A 23,433-nucleotide genomic window follows, 5' to 3' on the forward strand; every position below is an offset into this window, starting at 1 on the left:
GGGCAGCAATTGAGAACCCCTGCCACAGGTTAATTAACAAGCCTGTAGAGCATTCCTCTTTTTTCTGGATCGGATATAAAAGCAATTTATGCGTCACAAGAACTGAGCATTCCTAGTCAACGAGAAGCAACTTAGTGCGACACTAAGCTGAAATGGTAAGTGTTTGAAAACAAATCCTGTGTGTGTGTGTGTGTGTGTGTGTGTGTGTGTGTGTGTGTGTGTGTGTGTGTGTGTGTGTGTGTGTGTGTGTGTGTGTGTGTGTGTGTGTGCGCGTGCGCACGTGTGCGTGCGTGTTTGTTCAATGCAGTGGCTCTCTGTGTTCTTTGCTGATGGTTACACAAACTGACATTAATTGTCATGCAAAGCCACCAAGGCGAGCTTTGGATTTCAAAACATGTCAAGGGATTTATGGCAACGCACGTGCAAATACACTTTTGTGTGAGCACTTTAGACTAGGCGGCGGTGGGGCATTACGTGTGCGTTGCGCTGGCGTAAAGTCACCGTTCTATCATCACATTAAAACTTATCATTCTCAATCAGTCAAAACGAGGATATTGTTTCTCGAGTGATGGCAGATTCATGGCAAGACCTCAGATGCGATGTGACCCCGCCCCCTTCTAAACTCGCTCAATGTTAAGTAAAGTTATTGGCTGTGACAGACGCAGAGCGCACATGATAATTGAGGACGACCCCAATCTAAGCACAGTGCAGTTAGCGGGCCGTCATGAGATGGAGATCTCCTCTAACTCAACCTCCCAACAGATGGGTAAGTGGTGCTTGAGTGAGGCAGGTGTGAGAGAGAGAGAGAGAGAGAGAGAGAGAGAGAGAGAGAGAGAGAGAGAGAGAGAGAAAGTGACTCCACTTTGACCTGTGCTGCTGTTTCTATCTCTACAGGATCTTTGAGGATTAGGCCATCTATCTAATCTCTCTCTCGCTCTCTCTTATTATTATACCTTTCTCATTTTCTCTTCTATCCATTCCCTTCAATTATCCACATATCAATCTTCCTCCACCTTCTCATTGCTCCCTTAATCCTCCGACTTGCCCCTTCCCCCGACCTGTCTCGCTTCTCTTTACCCCTGCCTCCCCTTCTCTCTACCCCGCCCCCATTCTCCTTTCTCCAAGCTCAGGGGGCAACCTGCAATCCCCCCCACCCCCCCCCCCTTATTTTTTTACTGCCCTGAATCTTGCATATAAATCTCGCACCGTTTTCTCCCACTCGTTAAATCACTTAAGGCGCCCGCAGAGAGCTAACGAAGCAATTACACACGCGGCAGCCGTGTCGCCCGCACACGAGAGAGAAGAAATGGAGCCTGGCGTGCCGGCGGATGTATAGAGGAGAGAAACACACCTACAGGCTTCGGCACCGTCGTTCGCTGAAAGTAACGGAGCGTAAAGAACCAATTCTAGCACACAGTGCAGCGGTCATAATTGTGATTGATCCAAGTTGTCTGCTCTCATCATTACGACCGCCAGACAACTGTGTATATGTGTTTACACACACTTTGTGTGTGGGAGGCATGGCCACGATGAGCCTATAAAAGGGCTTGAGACACTTTGATGCGCGCTGGTGTTGTGCAACGGAAACAGCAGATCTAACAGGCTCACAATGCTCACGAAACATCACAGCGTGCTGCATTGTGAGCTTGTAGATTGGCTATTCTCGGTGCGACACCACCTCGCAACTAAGTATAAATCCAGCTAAAGAGAGACATGCAATGATAATGAGAGCGAAAGAGGATGGGAGAATAAAAAAGAGAAGAATTACTGGGGGGACAGTGTGTGTGTGTGGGGGAGGGGGTGGATTTTGAAAGACGAGATAAAAGGGACAGGGAGAAAAAGGGAGAGACGGTATGTCAAGGGAGCGTAACATGAATAAAGTAAGAAAGACACAGAACAGAGGAAGCATTGCATGCATTTCATTATAGTCAACCTCAATGGGGATAAGGAGAATGAAAAGTAAGAGGAGAGGAAAGGAGAGGAGAGGAGAGGAGAGGAGAGGAGAAGAGGCCTTACATTGCTACCACTGAGGTCAACGATGAGTCAATGTGGTAGTCGATAACAGAATGTGCACACATGTGCACAAACCACACATACAAGCACAGTAGGATGTCATGGTGTGAGGAGGGCTTTATATGATTGTTGTGATATGGCACAACATGCGTGTGTGCACGAGCGAGCACACACGCGCACACACACACACACACACACACACACACACACACACACACACACACACACACACACACACACACACACACACACACACACACACACACACACACACACACACACACACAGAGTGCTAATGATGGGAGCAGGCGATTCACAGTGCTGGGGAATAATGTGTACAATCCACTGAGGTTTACAGGACCGTGAAAGACAACAGAAGACTGTGGTTTGTGTGTGAGCGTGCGTGCGTGTAATTCTGAATGGTATGTGTTGCACATGTTTTTTTCACAAAAAATATTCAGTGTAATATAAAAGTCTGTTGACGCCATAAAAGCGTAATCATTTCTTCACCGTCACAGTACTGAAGGTTAGCAAGGATGTTTAATTATTTATTTATTCATCTTCAATTACATTACATCTGACTGTTTGCAATAAACTGGAGCCAACTTTGATATTTCAGAGTCGCATCGTGTAGGGCAGGCACTTACTGAGTATATACCGCAGGCACTTACTGAGTATATAAAATGCATGTTGTGGATCCATCCATGTTATGGACTATGTATAAGTCTTGAAAGCAGATGTTACAAGAGAAATACATTAAACTTCAGTGTGACGGATATGCACATAGAATGAGAGAGAAAAGGGCGGTGAGAGACAGACAGAGAAAGAAGAGGAGAGAGATAGAAGGAGTAAATAATTCTGAGTGGAGAGGACAAGATAGAGAGAGCAATGGAGAGAGAGCACAGTGAGAACAGAAGAGAGAGAGGAAGAGGTAGATGGGGGGAGAGGAAAGAGAATGATCTGTAAGCAGGAAGGAGGAACAGAGAGAGAGGCTGACAATGTATAATTTAGGCGGGACTTGTTGTTTCTGACGAAGAGTCTGACATGGTCCTTCCAGGAAAGGCCACCATGCGGTCAAATCGCAGCACCTATAGACATTAACCATCATTTACAATATTCCAACTGAGCTCTTGCTGAATAATACAACAAAGCTTGCCCAGAGACTCCCTGGCGAATGCTAACGATCAAATATTTACAAGACAGAGTTTTCTATCATCTAGAGAATGCTAAATACCTGAGCGTACCCTTAGGTTTTCCACTGAGTTTGTCCTCCCCCAGGGAATAGGCATCAAGGCAGTCCTCTGAAACAGCTGCCACAAGACAAAATGATCCATTCTCGTTTCGATGCAAATGCAAAAGTGATGTAACATACAAAGTAAATATAAATAAGACCACAACAAAAACAAAACAGCATAATTTTTACCACCCCTCCATTTTGCCATCACCAGGCATTTAGAGAAATTGTTCTGCTTGTTATTTGGCATAACACCTTAGGTGAAGCTACTTGTATATAAATGTATAATTTGTTGTGTTGCACACACTAACTGCTTTGCATCACCTGCCTCTACACAGTGACACAAACCTTCCCATATCCAACTCCGAGGGCCAGATTTCTGTACATCAAAGGTGCAGAGAAAATTGCCCGTGCCTTAAGTGCAGTTTGCGTTGGTAAGGTATGTGGAATTAATGTGCGCTTTACTAAGGCAGCTTTCCTGTCACATTCTGCATTTGAAGCAGAGCTTAAAGGCTGGTGGAATATGGAGCCCTCAACCAGCTCAAGAACAAATAGAACAAGTAAATAATGTGATGCTGAAATTGACGCAATGCAACTCCAACTGAGAGAAATTTAATTTGGCTGACTGCACTACGAGTCACAATACAATCTCCTGTGTTCGGTTTCTGGAATTGTTTAAAAAAAAACCTGTTTATTAGTGTGTTGAGCTTTGGATAAAGGTGCTATAGAACTGCAGACCATGTTATGACAAGTGTTCTGTGCTATTCCAGGTGCGGTGCTATTGTAGATTCTATTCATTCAGGTGCCGGATAGTGCATGCTAGAATAATAAGGAGCTTGACTATTGCCAGATGTGATGATCATGCATTCCAATGGAATGCATGATTCATATATTCCAATGGAATGCATGATCATCCACACTTACCATTATCTCCTCAAGTGTTTTGCGCAATCCACCCTTAGATACAAAGGTACAGTATATAGGAGAGAGGTTCAGTTTGCAGTGACACACAAGGTGTGCTTGTTTCTAGGCTGGTGAGCCTATTTGATAATTTACACTTATTTACGTGCAGAAAGATGGTTTAGTAAATCTGGCCCTGAGCGGTACAATGCAGAAGAAGCTGGGAAGGACCACATTGACAACAGCATTGAGTAGAAATATTTTTGAAGCATTACTGACTGAGAAGCGTTGCATGTTGTCCACATAGAGAGATAATTATTTGTCATTTGAAAAGGCATAATGTTTTTATTTATTATTCAGTGTTAATATTCAAGCATTCTTATAGAAATGGGTGAACACCATCTTCCCTCCAAGTTGAAGAATTCCCTTTGGTGATTTGAGTCTGAGTCTAAATTTCACGTAATCCCAACTAGAGGCCAACAAATATTCAAATTTAGAAGACTGTGGCAATAATATTGTATGACAAAGTCTGTCTGAATTTCCTCAGAAGTAATTATGCTCTCTGATAAGGGAATCGTGCCTTAATGTAATTACGTTGTGCTTTAAGGATTAATTTTGTGTGTGGCGGCATGGTGCGTTATGTTGGTGTCTCACTGCATTATCCATAATCACATTTGACTATCTCATTTGTAATCTACATACAGACCCCTCTGGTGTAAAGAGGAGAGAGAGAGAAAGAGAGAGAGACATGCGTGTTCAAGTATGTTTCCATACATAATGTGAATTTATGTAACTCTGAGTTGTAATCTGTTTTGTGAAGTTGTTTCATGTACTGAATGCTGAACTCCATTTCCAAACATGATGAGTCATTGTCTCTACCATTTAACTATAGACAGATTCACACCCCCATGATGAGTCAGTCTCAGCCATTATAGGCAGTTTCGCATCAAAATGATAAGTCAAGCTCTCAATCATCTATGTACAGTATAAACAGTTCAAACGTCAATGTTGGCGAGAATCAAAAGGCTTACAAATTATGTAGATCAGAAGTTGGTAGAAGAAGCAGAATTATGGCTAGAATATTTGAAAAAAAATAAGGAACATCTCTGCAAGTTAAGTAAAAAACAAAATATACACAAAATTCTGCATGCAAATAAAGAATAGTGTGCTTTGCACCTCATGCTACAATAAGAAGGCACAAGATTGGTTTAGAAAGTAACTTACACAGCGTCTTGGATGACTGGAGTGAAGTAGTTCAGCTACAGTACATTCATTCTCATTATTCCCTTATGTAATAACTAAATCTTAATGAAAAATGTGTCAAGATTAAAATAATAACAATAACAATTCACTCAACTGCTTAACATGTATACTGTATCAAACTTCCAAAGATGCCTGCTAAAACAAATTAAACGTTGGTAGAGGTTTGTGGTTGTGTATGTACCTTGCCGATATACTGTAACTCCAAATATTGGCACGATATCTTCAATAGTTGCTCTGGTGATTAGGAATTGATCATCCAAAATAGTCTCCTTGTGAAGTTATCCGATCCTGATTAGTCTCTATAGGGCACTGGCTGCCCCCTGACACTCCTCAATGACTTGGTGCAGAAACTAACACAAAGTGAAATCTGTACATACTGTAATGGACAATTGGTTTTGCGATCTTTGAAATAGGATTGTGTGGCAAGTAGTTAACCTCTTTAACCACAGCATCCCTATTCTGGGGGGAACATTCGCCCAAAATAGCCGATCTACAAACTCACAACACATCTCAATGTGTAGCGCAGCTCAAGTCCGTTTCACTAAGAATAGTGTGTATAAGTGGTTAATTGATGGGCCAGTAATCTAGCTCAGTCTGGCACAAGCCGAGAATGGAGCCGTGTGTGTGTGTTTTTTTTAACTCTCTTCATTCATCACTGTGGATTAAAAACAAGGTTAATGGAAGAGTTCATTAAGCTACAGCTTGTGTGTGGCAGCCACGCTCATGACTCAATGCTTATTGAGTAACCGCTGCAAAACATATCTATTTTGCTATAATATTGTTCACTTCTCTCACTCTGTGCTTCTGTTTCCAGGCTGTTGTGTAATTACTGCTGTTACCCACCATATATAAATAGTATTATTATTTTAATAAACATGTCAACTTCTGGATCTGCGGACCTGGAACCGGATCTTCAAATAGTAAAATCAACAGGATGTTGACATTTTTATGTACATTTAAAGTGTCAAGTCAAGTTTTGTTATCTACTGTACAAGCTCACAACGCTTAGTCAAAAAGAGCTACCAGCTCTGTACCAAGAGACAAAATCTAAATTGACACCTCAGACAAGGAGAGTGCATCTCATTAACCACAGATGAGTGGCATTCACAAGATAATCAGAGCTATTACAGTCACAGCTCTTGTTATGACACGCAAATGGGAAATGAAAAGTTGTGTCCTACAGACTTCATTTATTTCTACTAGTCCATACCCGGGTTATGTGCAGTCAAAGTATGTGCAGTGTTTGCTTACACATGCCGCGCGTCCCGTCGCGAACCTCGTGTCCCGTCGAGAACCCCCCCCCCCCCCCACACACACACACACACACACACACTACACACACACACGTTGGCTTAAGCACGTTCTGTGTCAACAGTGTAACACAGTGGGTGTATGGATTCGACGCATGTGCAGTTTGATCATTCATCCCATAGCTCGCGGGGCCCTCCCACAGCTGGGCAGCCGTAACCATGGCGACATTCTTTTACATAAAAACGCTAATAAACAGCTGACATTTGGGGAAAGCGAAAAACGGGCTTCGCTGTTCCCTGCACATGGTAATGGTGAATGGCTGTGTGCAAATTCAGATCAATTGCTCCAGCCACTGAGGAGAACCGGGCAGAAGAGATTTTGGCCTCACCACCAGTTTTGGTACCATTAAATCCCTAATGGGTGGTTCAATTATGAGTAAGAGGGGATCATATTATCCAGCCGCGTTAGTACAGTATCTATCCTCGACACATCTGGGGGCTATTCGAAGTGCAGGCGACCTTGGGCTCTTAGGCAGTCCGTGGAGGACAACTAGGCTAGACCGGGCATTTCGGTCTTGCTTGTCCAGGGTCAGCTGCATAGGGATGTGCAAAAAAGGCCTCGAGCCCTCTCTACAGTATACATATGGCCCTCTGCACCTGGTCCGGTCTGCAGGCCAACTGCAAGCACCGTCCACCTGAACACCCCCAGACTACGATTGCCACTCGGTCGATGAGGAGACTGTTTTGGAATATAAATGTCAACTATTGATGATATCTTGCCAATATGTGGAGTTCCATCATAGCAAAGTAACTAAACAACCCAAACCTCTACCAAAGTGTAATTGTGGTTCAAGAGCTGCTTTGAGTTCAGGGAATCACCTGAGGACACAGAGGCATTCGAGGAACATACAGTACTACAGTATCTCTATGATGGAATAGGGGGAATCTTAAGTAAAGCAAGTAACAGGAAAAAAATTAGACGAGAAAAGAAAAGATAAATTCGATTAATTAATAACTGATTAATTATCCCTGAGTCTGCATGCGCTGGTGGATCTATGGTCTCGCTAACACTGCGATTGCGATGATGAAACGCGCGCGCACACACACACACACACACACACAGACACACACACACACACACACACACACACACACACACACACACACACACACACACACACACACACACACACACACACACACACACACACACACACACACACACACACACACACACACACACACACAAACAAGTGAAGCAGGTGTGTACGGGGTAGGTGTCTTCTCATGTGGTGTGCGAAAATCCATTACGCCTGTGTGATTATGAGTTAACACTTGATCACACTGTGTAATATTCCAATTAGTCTCCCACCTTAACAAGAGGAAGTTACGCTGGTATAGGGGCTGAGCATGTAGCCCTCCAAGGACACAGAAAACTGAAGAGTTGTGTAGTGCAACTGTAGAAGTACACACCTGAGAGAACCCACCGACGCAGCCGTCAAGTGAGCGACACGTTTTGACTTCAGGCACCCCAGTGCAAGACTGAGCTACCTCTGTGCCTTTTCAGAACTTTTCCAGGTTTTTTATCTTTCTGCTACTCTATACTCAAGGTAAGTAAGTAGGTCAGAGAGGCTTATTGTCGGTATCAGCTGAGAACGCGGGAGTCTATCCCCCCCGTTTCAATGCGCTAGACCCGTGGGGGATGGATTGCTGAGGTGGAGCACAACAGCTACCATCAGCTCCCAGGACTTACCGCACGACTTGCCGCACCCAAGCCGTGCTACTCATGCGCTGAGTTGGCGATGGAACCCATGACCCTGGTCCAAAGGCGAGAGCTCTACCAACTGAGCCCGCCGGACACACCCGGCTCTATAGGAAACTGACCATGCAAGGAGAAATGCTTAATTTAGCCTATACACGGTCATACCACAGTGCTGTTCACTGAAAACAGCAGATCTACCAGCTCACAGACTCAGGTGGCATGTTCGTGTCGTGAGCTTGTAGATCGGCTATTTTCGGCAAGTCACACTGTTGTATGACAAAGTATAAATCGGGCCTAAGTGGTACAATATGTAAAGTGGCTTTCAATCTTCTACACAGAGAGGTGACAAGCAACTCCCCCCAAAAATTGAGGGAAGCTCATCTGGGAATGAGAGAGTTACAGTATTATTATAAATGAGGTGCAGTTTCTCTGGCGTCGTGTGGATGCGTCAAAGCACTTTGAATACATTACCTGAAAAGCAACTTCCACTCACCGCCAACAGAACAAAACAAAATGGACAACTCAGTTTTTATGGACTTACCCTGCTGACACCTCTGCCCCTGTCTTCTCCGTAGTTTGTACCCAGAATTTCAAAGAAGATGTTGGGGTTGGTGCCATTATCAGTGAACTCCAGGAAACTGGTCAGACCGCTTACTCCAAACTGCAAAACACAAGGAACACAGGGTTATTATAATTAAATAAAACTAATGAAATAACTAGAATTGAAAAAAACATAATACAAATTTTCTTTACAAAAACAACAACTAACTGAAACTATATTGTGTGTTTACAAAACAGAATAAAACAAACAAAATCGTAGCGAATGTCCTTAGTTTTAGTCTTTGTCAGTATCCAATATTGTTACCAGCATGCAATGCGGGTCTATAAAGAGACCGAGCTCTAGTAATTTCACGACATATTCGCGAAATGTTTTCTATCATTGGCTGTCCTTTAAGCCAATGGAGACATTCCCATACTCTGGGGAGAGACATCCCATACTCTGAACGGCGGTCCCGTCCTCCCACGGCAAACTGCTCTAGGCGCAGAGAGCAGCAGCAGACACACACACACACACACACACACACACACACACACACACACACACACACACACACACACACACACACACACACACACACACACACACACACACACACACACACACACACACACACACACACACACACACACACAGCAACCTGCCAATAATGTCTACAGCTCTGCCGTGGTGGACGCACTGTTAGCCGGGTGCATTATGGGTAAAGTAGTCATTTCAGCTAAATTTGTTCCTACTGTGTTAGGCTGTGTTACAACAGAAGGCATGCTGGTATACATGACTTGTCGTGTCTTGTTCTTTAAAATATAGTAACAATAGGTGGATTAGCTTTGCCTAATTATTATTGGGCAGCTAATATACACAAAAGGATACTCTGGATACAGGAACCTACACTGACCTGGGGTGAACTTGAAACCAAATCATGTCTTACTACCCGTACAATTCTAGCCTTACTTTCATTTAAATTGCCTATTTAACCTAAAACATTCTCAGCTAATCCAATTGTTGTCTCTACTCTCTACTTTAATAATTTGGTCTCAATTCAGAGTTGCCCTTGGACTCAGAGGAATGTCTAACCATAGTCCTATTCCTATTCAGAAAAAACACCTTTTTCCCCCGCCCAAGAATAATGCAGCCTTTTCTTTGTGGCAGAGAGCAGGCCTTGTTAAGTTAAGGGATCTTTAGACAACATATTTTGTAGCTTCAGCAAACTGTGTGATAAGTTAACCTCCCAAATTCTCATCTGTTCCGATAAAAAAAAACTGCTTCCAAAAATCCCCAATTCGTTAATTGACACAATTTTGGACATCACCATGACTGGGAAAGGTCTACTTTCAAAGGTGTCATTTCTAGTAATTTTTTTGGACAAAATTAAAAAGATTGGGAACACGAACTGGGTAGGGCTATAGATGATGAATTCTGGGAGGATTCTTTAACAAGAGTTAAATGACAGTACATCATGCGCTAGGCTGAACCTAATACAATTTAAAGTGGTGCACCGTATTTATTTCACTAATTTCAAACTTTCTAAAATATACCCCAGCATCACAGATTCCTGTAATAGATGTCATTATGTCTCCAGTGAACATGACACACATGTTTTGGTCATGTCCCCGCCTACAAGGCTACTGGACTGCTGTTAAACACCTTGCTGAAGCTTGGAACATAGAGCTGTCACTGTGTACAGAGATGACGTTGTTTGGAGTTTTATCAGATCACCAACCTATTGGGAGGGGTATAATTAGCTTTATTAGCAAAAAGAAGGATTATTGAAGTGGAAATCAACAGTGGCCCCTAAGGCATCTGTATGGCTTAAAGACCTCATGATGTATCTAAATGTGTGTGTGTCTCTGTGTGTGTGTGTGGTGACAATCACTTGACAACAATAGCACATTTTGTTGGAACAGTGGCATGTACATGGGGCAGCAGTGGCTCAGGAGGTAGAGCCGCCACGTCCGGTTCCCAGTTCGATCCCGGGCTCCCCCAGGGTCAAAGTGTCCTTGAGCAAGACACTGAACCCCTAATTGTTCCCGATGAGCAGGTTGGTGCTTTGCATGGTTTCCTCCGCCATCGGTGTGTGAATGGGTGAATGTAATCATTGTAAAGCGCCTTGGATAAAGGCGCTATATAAATGCACCATTTACCATTTACCATGTAAATATGTGCGCGCCATAGACCGTAAAAAAATATGGACAGCATCACGCCATTGGTTTCTACAGATCGTAAATGAAGCCTATTTTGCAGCAATTTCAAATCCGCCATCTTTCTATATCCGGTTGATATCCGGTCCGAAATGCAAACGGAAACCGCAGCGAGGGCGGGTCTTCACTCGGTAGAACCAGTAAAAACCCTAGAAACATACCCTACTCATCATTCATTTTTAAATTAATGGGACCATAATTTACCAAAACGCATATCATGGTGATTGAAAGAAGACTTTAAACTAGCGACTGGAAGCATATAGTATTTATGACAATGTTTATTAAGGTAATAAAATCAAGTGTAAAGTTCGGGCAAAAACCCATCCACTTGAATAGAGCATAATTGCTTTTGCAACCAGCAGGGGTGAAACAGCGGTGAAACAGCGGTGAAACAGCGGTGAAACAGCAAGACTACAGGCCATTCATATGAACTGTCACACTTCCTATATAGCCTCAATTTACAAGCTGGATGCTAGCCCCTTGGCGCACGCACGCAGTGTTTGTCCTGCCCTCTAGTAGTGTGACCAGATAAAAGTAACACTGACTGTTTTAGAGTGACAGAGGTGTGATAACTCTTCCTGTAACTCACACTGTGGGGTTGTGCACCTTTGTGTGGAGGTGTGGGTGAGTGTGCGTTTGTGTGTAGAATGTGCTACGTGCGAACACACACACACACGCTGTACAAGAGAGAGAATGAGAGAGAGAATGAGAATGGAGCAGCATACAAACGGATGAGACAGTCACATCGCCATGCGCAGTGAGCTTGTAGATCGGCTATTTGCACTATATTTGTATGACACCGTTGTGTGACAAAGTGTAAAATAGGGCTTAATTGGTTCATCTATTTGTTGATATTTAAAAAATAAAGCTCCTCGGTTATTCGATTAATCCATGTACCTTGCTTCATATTGACTTAATGTCGAATTGTGTCCAATCACAAAAAATAAAATAAAAAGTGAATTGTGAATGCACCTCAGCAACTAGGAAATGTATTGTCAAGAGAAGGTGGAACTTCTTGATAATCTATTGAATCCATACACGTAAGAAAATATTTTGCGGCTAATATCTTAGTTACAAGTTACAGCATTGTTGTTGTGAAGCAGGTTTTACTTATAGGAGAAGTGTTTAAAAAGATTTCTATTTCCATTTGTCAAGACAGGAGAGGAGACAGGTGGGTAGGGAGAGAAGTGCTTTAGGGAGACTGTCAGAGTCTCTTATTTCTCAACGGAAGAGTAGGGAGACACCACTGCAGTGGTGTGCTATTAATATGTGCTATTTATATTGTATTAACATATTCTAGCAAACACCCTAACACTAACCCTAAACCCAACCCTGAGGGAACATACTGTAGGGTTGAGGGAATAGTATAGCATAAGCAAAGGCAGACCTATACAAGCATACCAGCAGCCAAAGTGCCACTAGAGACATGCACACACTTGCGTTTGTATGTGCATGATTGTGTACACACACTCACACAGAGATGTCCACATGGGATAATTAGCCTAACATGTTTATTGGCTTCCTGAAAGCATAGCCGGAGTGAAACCAATCCAGACACTGTTTATCAGAGCTCATAAGTGAGGGGTTAATTAATGTCAACTGCTCAGTATTGGTTAGCGCAATGCATTCACAACAATTAGCTTTCTGTTCAAAGATAAAGACGTAGAGATATAGAGGGTTACGGGTAGATCAAAGGGGAAAAGATGGATCTGTGATCTGTGAATATTCGATGGAGATAAAAGTGCATGGTGTATCCCAACTTGTTCTTTGCCGGGTTCTCTCCTTGGCTTGGTGCCTTGTTCCCCTATGGACAAACTAGCCAATGGCAGAGCCATCTTCCCTCCAGGCTATGGGATATAGTCTATCCATAATCAACCCTGCAGTGTGATTATTTCAGTCATTATTATTATTTTTAGTAGTAGTAGTATTAATCACAGATTTCTGTCGAAAGAATGTTATGATTGATAGGCTGACAGACTTTTATTCTAATGGAGGATATAGCCCGGCCCCCTTGATAAGTTTGGCTGAACTTGCGCAGTCCTAGTCCCATCACATTAAAAGTCTTCCAGTATTTCAAACATGGTCTAGCCATATACTAGGTTTTGACCTAGTCTTGTAATCTCCACCTCTCCTGTTTTGCCAATGAGTGCCAAACACACACATTGATGGAACTACTCATCCTAACAGCAACATATTAGTATTTGTCATTAATAGTCCTAATGGCTCCAGATGCCAAAACAGTGATTAAAATACACGCACAGACACAAGCACACCACTCACACACAAACAATCACAATGCTAACGGGTGGCAGAGCTGCCAGAGCACATTGCAGGTGCTCAGGAGATGACACCGATACTGGGTCTGTTGAACACAACTCTATTATCTCTTGGGGCTCTTGAATGCAACTCAGCAGAGACGACCATCAGGGCTCGTTTAACAACCGTGGCTGGCTGATGAAAATGTTGCCAAGTGTTGCCAAGTGACATGATCTCAAGGTGAAAAACAGAGATAGATATGAAAGCCAATGCAGCGGATTTATTATCGCCTGACACTAATCCTAAATTAGCATTTCACTTGGCTTCATCATTCAGTCAAACTGCCATCCGCAGAGCAGTTTTTTTTATTGATATCTAAACAGAGGGCATTGATCCAATCGGATTTAACAGTGATGAAAGAGTTGCCAGACACCTATGCCTGATCTCAAGGTGAAAGGCAGAGATTCATAAAATAAACTGCCGCAGGATTCGCTCCTGTACAAAAGTCAACTTTCTCCTGGAACTGGAGAAAACATGCTCATTACCCCTGCGACATTCTTAAAAGTGTAAAACTTGATTGAAGCTCACAGAGCACAAAAAGATCAGGTAAAATACAGTAGTATCCAGCATTTGCCTTTGCGTGTGCGAACACGCGTGTTCGTGTGTGTGTGTGTGTGTGTGTGTGTGTGTGTGTGTGTGTGTGTATGCATGCATGCATGCGCAAGTTTCCGTACCTTTTTAACATGCTCGAGCATGCTCTTTCCTCCTTGCCAAGGCTTGGAGTTCTTCCTGATGCAGGTCAGGCTTGCCATGCTGTGCCACTTCCTGTCCTCCAACTTCCTGTGGAAGGTATTGGCCAATAGCAACACAGTATCATAGATGTAGCGGTTGGTAATCTGCAGAGAGTAGAAACAAAAAACAAAATCAGGAATCATAGACAATCACAGTGGTTTTTACAGTAAAACCTAGACTTTTGTACTGCAGATGTTCTAGACTTGTGTAATGGCAATATACTGTACAGAGTACAGTATTGGACAACCATGTTGTAAGGAACAGACTAAAAGACACAAACTGTAAAAGTCATTATTGGATTAAAGGAAAATAATACAAAAATAATAACAAAAACACTTCTTTCAAGCAACTGGTCCTGCCTATTTTTGGCAGAGCATGCAATAGATTTAACCCTTCCAGTTCTGGTGTGACTGATGGCAGGTACAGCCACATACTGTAGATTGGCACAGGTCTCGTGCCTATTTCCCCATCCCATGTGTACCATGTAGAACCCATGGAAAATGCTGACGTTCATTGTTGACATCATACCAGTAGCATTTTACACAACTGTCTCCTTTCATTTCTTTGCCTAAATCAACAGAACTTGTCAAGGAAGCCCAAATAAAAGCCCTTCTTTATTTGTATTTTATTTATTTATTATTTACCATCTTAGTGATTGCAGTGTGACAGCCTATCAAGTACATCTATGATTGTTAACAATGAGAGCATGTGCCTGTGTAGGCTGTAATTATTCATCATTATGTTAATATCAGTGGGGCGGCAGTGGCTCAGGAGGTGGAACGGGAGAATCGATCAAACTAGGATCGAACTGAGAACTGGAAGGTTACCAATTGGATCCCTGGCTCCTCCTGGCCTTGTGTCAAAGTGTCCATGAGGAAGTAACTGAAAAAACTACTCCCAAACTTGGTACCTTACCTCCAGTGTATGAATGTATGTGTGAACAGGGTGAATGTCACACACATCGTAACAGTGCTTATAAAGGCACTATATAAATGCAATTAACCATTAGCATACTGTACATCATGTGAAGGGCAGTTATCAGAGTCAGCATCACAAGATTACAGATGTAAAAGAGTGCACTTTTCCAGTACACCAATTCCACACAATGGCCCAATCATAGTAGTTTTTAAACTGAGCCGGGCCAAGTGAAGAGTCATGTGTATGTATTTGTATTCATAACAACAATGCATTGCTGCGTAGGAAGCTTTTTCTGTCTCAACTGAATACAAAAAAATTAAGGAAATGTAATGAACCGTTCTACAGTATAATTGATGGCATTTCATTATCTGTACAGGCTTGCTCTGCAGCAATAGTGCTGTCTGTGTGGAGTGTGGACAGCATGCAGAGGTGACCCCCCCCCCCCCAACCACACACTCTCACAGTTTTCAAATTCACATTAATTTAAAAAAGGCCCTCTGGGAGTACAAAATGATGAAAAACAGTTGTGGTGATGAAGAATTTTAAACCCTGTAGACAGGGTTTACAAAATTGTAACCGCCTGACAGCACTAGTATTTTTGTTTACGCAAGAGCAGCAGTAGGATGGCATCAGTGCAGCGTAGGCTATAGCTTAGCTGGACATCACACTTCCATAGTGGGATGCCAGCTTCTCAGCGTGGGAGGAAGGCAGTGTGAACACATGCTTCTCTTGCTTGCAGACTATAAAAGCTGTATGACCTTTGCTCCTCCTTGTCCATTGTTGCCTCACTTCCCATCAGGGCTTTTAATCAAAGAAGAAAACAACAACAACACAACAACCCTATAGCAAGCAAGCAGGCTGTCAATTCCAGCTCTGCTCACCCGCTTCTCTGACATGACTGCTCTCTTTCTCACCTCTCCTCGCAGTGAGATGGTTAGTCCTATAGTGGCGTTAATGTTCATATAATTATCCCCCAGTCTGAGCTAAAATTACCCTCTTTTATGTTCTGTGCACCTGTGCGTGTGGAAGGTCAATCACCTACATTGTATAACCACAAACTCAACCATGCGCAACGCATGGACTACTGTATGCGACTATGCGTGCTTGCGCACTCGCACCACACACAAAAACACAGACGCACACTAGTGTATACTAAATATTTTAGGCTGAAATTCATTAAAGGAATTGATAGACTCTGGGTGCCACTGTATCTGAAAATAGGAGGGCGGGGTGATTAAGTATGTGATCGATTAATGTGTGATTTACTGAGCCTGTTGTCTCCATGTTAATGAGAGGATAATAAATAGAGTGACAAACACACATGACTAATTGCCTACCGCACACTCATTCACACACACACACACACACACACACACACACACACACACACACACACACACACACACACACACACACACACACACACACACACACACACACACACACACACACACACACACACACACAAACAAACAATGTAATGAATAGGATGGAGAGGCCATTAGTCCAACCGCACTGTTTCTGTGCTAGCTTGCTTGCACGCATGTATGCGCGCGTTCACATGCATGCGAGTGGACACACACTCACTAAATAATAGTCTCAATAGCTCAACTGACGTGGCCATTGAGGAACAAAGGTCACCGTGTATCATCACTAAGACAACTGAACATTCATAACAGGTTCTTTGGGATTCAGATACAAACACTTCTACAGATTTATTATGCAAAGATGTATTTGGTATACAAATCCAGTGTATGAATAGTAATAGTAACAGTAAGCATCTGCTCCCTCAACGGACAGGTGATTTAATGCAATGTATAATATATTATTATTATTATTATTATTATTATTATTATTATTATGTTCCATTATTGATTTAAGTATTTTGCTACAGAAGAAAGGCTGAAGCAGTGGAACATTTTATACATGTAGATTTACGGCAGTACTTTTGTTCGTGGGTTTGTTTTCTAATCTTGGTTCCTTTGATGTCCACTTCTTGATGGAGGCCAGGTGGAGTGACAGTGTAATCAACAGTACCTGCACACTGGACTCTGTCCAGTGTGAAATGGGATGGGGTTGAAATGGCTTTGTGTCATGTAGTTGGTTTTATTTTGTTACCCCTGTGAAGGTTTAACAAAGTTTGCCTTGTTGCTTGTGGTTACTTTTAAAGAAGCTGCGAGGTTGATGTTGTGCTGTTGATGTGAATGCAGTGTTTCCCCTTTTTTCCCCCAAAGGACATAAAAAAGGGGGGGGGGGAGACAAGCATCATCGTCTCTTTCTATCTTTCTGTCTGTCTTTCTCTCTCTGTCATTTTTGCCTCTTTGAATATGTCGTGTAATGTTGTAGGCCAGCATATCTATCTTGTCTATTGTTATTTGGAGTTTAAAGAAAGTTTCAAAGTACTTTGCTCTCTTGTGTTCTCTCACAAGGCGTGTCGCTGTCCATATGCGGTGGTGCTGAACCATTCAACAATTGAGCCATCTAGAGCGATGTGACCTGTCCTTTGAATGTCACAAGGTCGACAACAGATACAGTATGGACCTACTCATAGCCTATGGCAATTATGGTTCACCGTTAAGATCTGAAGGACGTCAGTGAGGATGACACAACAGGAACACACTGGTTTGGTTCTGAGAGGATATTCCAATTTCCAGTGCAGGGTGGTTACAACAGCGAAAGTGTGTGTGCACCCAGAATCCAACATTCCTTGACATGCACCTTAACCACCTAAGCCATATATATTGTACATCATTGTGCAACAAATAGTCGATCTACAAGCTCTCAAAATGTTGTTTTGTCATTTAAACTCATTCTGAATGTTGAGATTCGGACGGCTCTCTGCATTTGATATCGACAAGGGATGCACGCAGCTTATTGTAAAAATGACTCCAGAACAGAGCTCAATGAAGCTGAACTCAATTATTTTAAGTACAATAAATATTTTTACGATGGATTAAGAGATGGCATAATGCCATGGTGTCAATGTGTATGAATAAAATTAACAAACACATAGTATACGGAAGTACAGATGATCACACACACACACACACACACACACACACACACACACACACACACACACACACACACACACACACACACACACACACACACACACACACACACACACACACACGCACACGCACACACACAGTTGCTGATGGCTGCAGCACCCACTATGTGAGAGACAGTAGCAATTACATTAGTGTGCACTCTCACCAATCTACATAAACAATACACAATTACTGGAGCCTGAAGTAAGGCTGAGTGGGATCTGCTTTCATCCCCTTGCTCTCTGCCCCCTCCACATATGGAGTCTGCATTTCGTTGCTGTCGGGTGGCAACCTTCCAAAACCGTTACTTTTTCATTATTATTTTTATACAGTAACTATTTAAAATAGTTACAACTCTTGTATGATGAAGTAGGGCATTCATGTACAGAAAAAAAACAAAACATAAAAGTTGAAATATGGAGATACGAGGTTTCTGCCCGACAGCAATGCTTTCTTTATCCCTACTAAACACCCCCATCCCTCATCATCTTTGATGTGGAGGAGAAAAGAAAGCAGGAAAGAAAGAAAGAAAGGCTCTACTTGCAGACATGGTGAGTCTTAAGGTGAAAATCATCTGTTCCAATGGGACCTTGAATGTACAGAGAATTTTGCAACCTAAGCAACCATTCTTTGTGTGTGTGTGTGTGTGTGTGTGTGTGTGTGTGTGTGTGTGTGTGTGTTAGAGAGAGAGTGTTGATGTGCTTCAGTGCAGTGTGAAATTAGGCTTCTTCTGGGCCACTCTTTGAGCTGATCTACGTCTACTTCCTCTGTCCCTCCCTTTCTCTCTCTCGCTCGCGCGCGCGCACACGCACACACACACACACACACACACACACACACACACACACACACACACACACACACTCTGTTGGTCACGACTATGTTGGACAAAGTGTTTTAAACACCTCTCCTCTCTCATGGAAAGCATTGTCCTTGACTGATTATAGCCTTTCCACCCAATAGGTAACGTAACACTATTTGAAGGTTGGGTCTATAATGAATTATATGCACATTTACAATGCATTATAATGCGATTATAAGCCATTATTTAACACTCCTTATAAATGTTTATAATCATGTATGACAACTTATAACAATTATGACATATTTCAAGCGCTGGTCATAATGCATTATAAGCTCAGCAGAATATCTATATTATAACTACCACTATAATAATAATAATAATGATAATAATAATACATATTTTTTACAGTTGTATTTGATTCATATGGGGTATGCTGGATTTATATTATTTAGTGCTTCAAGGGCATGCTCATATTTATGTGTTTTTGTCTCATAGGGGCACTGTGTTTTCTACTGTTCCCTGAAAAGTAGAAAACACAGGGGTGTTTAAGAGGGAGAAAGACCATACAAGCATCAGTCAATTTCACCTTCTATTCTCAGATTCAATTAAAGTATACAGTCATACATAAACAAAGACCATTTTTGCCAGACCCAGGGGGTCGGGCCTACATGAGGCTTTGTCGGTCCCCCTCTCCAAACGTTTTCGTCCATACATGGGCATAAAAGAGGGGGAGAGGGGGGTCGGGCCTACATGAGGCTTTGTCAGTCCCCCTCTCCAAACGTTTTTGTCCATACATGGGCATAAAAGAGGTCTGTCTTCTCTCCTCTTTTTGATTGGCCAAGCTTAGCGTGACGTAGTGCTCTGATCTTTCAACCACTAGGGGTCTGGTAGTACCAGGTCTCATGGTTCCCTTGATCCATTAATGGCCTTATTTACTTTTTCAGTTGTCAATCAGTATATCCGTTTAAAAGTACTCAAACTGGTTCAAACAAATACTTTTCCCTTGAGGGCTTTCCATTTATAAATGTATTTCAAACATACTTTATATTTATCAAAAACCCAGTCTTTATTCGGCCTGGGTGAGGGGAAAGATTAAAGGACAGACAGGGTGATAAGCTATATTCAGTGGTGGAAGAAATACTCAGATTATTTAAAAACTACAGTACGCCTACGTCGCACCGCCGACCAATATGTCTGAGTCATCGTATCGAGGGATTTGTCAGAGTACCGTCTGTCTATGTCCCGCCTTTGTGCTCTTATATGGAGATATCTGTATGTCTCACTACCTGTGTCCCTTTTATGCCCATATATGGAGATCCCTGATGTCATTAGAATACGCCCATACCCTGTATATTGGCATGCCCATGGAGAATCAGGGTTGACTGGAGACGCCGAAGGAGGGCTTGTCTGAGGACAAAGTAGAGAGAACTTTCGGGCTGTAGAGAGCTTCTTCATGCTAAGCCTCTTGTAGTGCTGCAGATCATAAGCGTGTGTTGGGCAGTGCAAAATAAACTGATTTGGTTTTGAGGGAAATGGTAGGCCATTTCAGAGGTAAAAAGTTCAGTCACCCGGCCGGGAGACACTCGAAGAGAGACTCCTTTACATGGAAAGGAGCCAGTTAAGGTGGTTCGGGCATCTAGTACGGATGCTTCCTGGGCATCTGCCTAGGGAGGTCCTCAGGGTGCTGAGCGCAGGCTACAGGGCAGACCAAGGACCAGATGAGGGGATTCTATCTCCACGCTGGCCTTGGAATGCCCCAGGATCCCCCAGTTTGATGTAGCTAATGTGGCAAGGGAAGTCCGGCATTCTCTGCTGGAACTGTTACCCCAGTGACCCGACTCTGGATAAGCTGATGAAGATGGCTGGAATGATGGATGAATGGTAGGCCATCTGTTGCTTACATTGCTTGCATTCAACTCGTCTCGAGGTTCCACAATTTTGACATTCACTGACCTAAAACGTACAGTATTTCCAAACAGGGCTTTTTAGATTGCTTCCAACTCTCACTCTGTCCGGAGCTGAACTGGGTTCCAAGCTTCTCTGCCATGTAGGGCATTCACGAATAGTGATTTTTAGTATTCGAATTATTCGACCTATAAGTATTCGAATATTCGATTAATCGATTTGATTATAAAAAATAAAATAATAACATTTAAAAAAAAAAGTGTTTTGATTTTTTTTCAATGGCATTGATGACTCGACTCAAGGAATGCGAGTTGACGTCACACCAGAGCTCACAGCTGCGTGTCTGCTGTAGAACTAAAGCCACTAAAAAAAATATATATATATTTTTATCGAATAGTGGTTTGATGTTGATTTATTGGATCTTTTCAGCTCAAGAATAGGCATGCATTTATTTTGTTATATATAAATTTTAAGTTATGTGTCAATGCAATGACCCATACTGTACTGTATGCATGCTGTGGTTTATGTTTTCAACAGAGGAGGCACTGAAATGCCAGTTGTATTTTTTGTTCAACACAAGCTAAAAAGCAAGATAACTGTAATATTACACACTTAAATGCAATTTCTCTTTATAATTTGAATTGTGCTTTAAAATCAAACCAGTTTGATATTCAGCCCTACAGCCAGCTCCCTCCCCATACACTCAGACAATTCCAGTGGGCCAATCATTTTGTCTGCTGAGGCAGTTCATCATCAATGACCGTATCTATTTATTGAATTAGTGTTGATCAAATGCTATTTTCTCATTGTCTTTGTGAATAAATAAGGCCATGGGGATGTGATAAATGAATGATCTCCCAACATTAGTAATTTCCCTCATTATCCAACAGAGGGCCATCATATCAAAGCCAAGCTGTAGGCAAGGACTGATGTGGCCATGCCTGGGCAACCGTCCCCGGACAATGATGAATGTGATAATCTATATACTTATATAGACAAATCCACAGACGCGCTGCCTGTAGCTGCCTGTAGGCGGCCATTGCTGCGGTGTCGCGTCCGCGGAGCGTTGACACCGCAGCAATGGCTGCGCGCAGGGCAGCGCTCCGTGGATTTGTGTATATGCCAGATGTAGTTTGGACACATTCCTCAACAAATTGATGTCATTATATCCAAAATACAGCCAGCACTGTCTTAGGAATGCCAAGACATCAAGGCCATTATTTCTATTTCCACACATTACTTTACAACTTTCATCAGATATGTCCCTCCAGGCCACCTCTGCATCCACATAAATCAACAGCACTTTAATTTGATTTCATTCTGTCCTAGCACATAAATAAGAGCGCATTTTCTCCTCCTTTTGCTTCCCCTGGTGTCTTTGATGGCACCGTGATGCACGCACACACAACGAGATAAGAATTGTATACATATTGCTGCCCCGGGGGACACATCCACAAAAATCAAATAAGTGAAGAGAGCCTGAGAGAGGGAAGGGAAGGAAGAAAAAACAAAAAAGTGACAGTCTGTCTTCTCCGTGATGATATTGTTGATGAATTGTGTTGCCTCCAACTAATGTGCACGCAAGTCCATTTTTGTTTTGTCTTCTAATGGAACTATACTATGTGTTTGGGATACATAAGGGAGCCAGGGCATAATAGACATTTTTCATGGCAGCCATAATGACATAAAGAGATTTGCAATGTAACGCCTCGCGCTCAACAGATGTGCATTTGCACACGCACTTTACTCTGCGCGCGGGTTTGCGCGCGACTGTTCTCACCAGCAGCTTTTTCTGAGCGCATTTGTCGCTGTCGTGAAAGCAGCCAAAAGTTGTCATCATCAGTATTGACATAACTGATTACTTTTCTATACTGTCTCAGAGCCTGTATCATTAGAATGTGTCAGTATACGAGACAAGATAAGTAAAATGTTACTGAATATTTTCCATTATATCATGGTTGGTAGGGCTATAATTTCTGTAGCTTTATGGAATGACAAGCTCTGCCTCCGGATATTCGGTGGTGGGTTTTGATGTGTTCACTCTGGACTCATTTGTCATGTACAGAATGTAATAACGCACAAGTGCAGAACTATCGTATCATATTCTGATCTGTTACATGCAACTATCTAGCATGCAGCTAGATAGTTGTCACAATCTAGCTATCATTTATACTAAACAGGACATAAATCTGATCTTTCGATCAGCGCTCATCTTAATGAATCATCAATTAGATTAATTTAATGGGTTAATGAAAGAAGGTGGCTCATGTAAGCGTGACAAGGTGACAAGGTAGGCTGTCAAAATTGTCTTCAAGTGTGCGAGCTGAGCGTCCTTGCACAACCAGTGAGAGCGGCTGCATGCATAAACATGGGAGCAGGAAGTAAGGCAGCATCCGCTTGTGCGTCCAGTGGGTTCCATGCGTAACATTGCCAATGTTAATTCCTTCACAGGTGTTACCGATGATACTGATTAAGGCTCTGCTCCATTTAGTGTAGTGAAAAATATATATTAGAAGCACCTTGAT

The 23,433-nt window shown here is 42.5% G+C and overlaps 1 protein-coding gene across 1 annotated transcript in view; it reads right to left on the minus strand.

Moving 5' to 3' along the window:
• grid2 (glutamate receptor, ionotropic, delta 2) overlaps positions 1-23,433 on the minus strand; it is a gene marked incomplete at both ends in the record, with an annotated part of 751,979 nt that overhangs the window by 204,095 nt on the left and 524,451 nt on the right. Inside the window, 2 exons of the mRNA XM_080434189.1 lie at positions 8,964-9,083; positions 14,170-14,331. Coding sequence (XP_080290315.1) covers positions 8,964-9,083; positions 14,170-14,331 — 282 coding nt within the window. The remainder of the gene's footprint in view (positions 1-8,963; positions 9,084-14,169; positions 14,332-23,433) is intronic.

Source organism: Gymnoscopelus braueri, assembly GCF_963280865.1.
Source record: "Gymnoscopelus braueri genome assembly, chromosome: 7".
Classification (NCBI taxonomy): Eukaryota; Metazoa; Chordata; class Actinopteri; order Myctophiformes; family Myctophidae; genus Gymnoscopelus; species Gymnoscopelus braueri.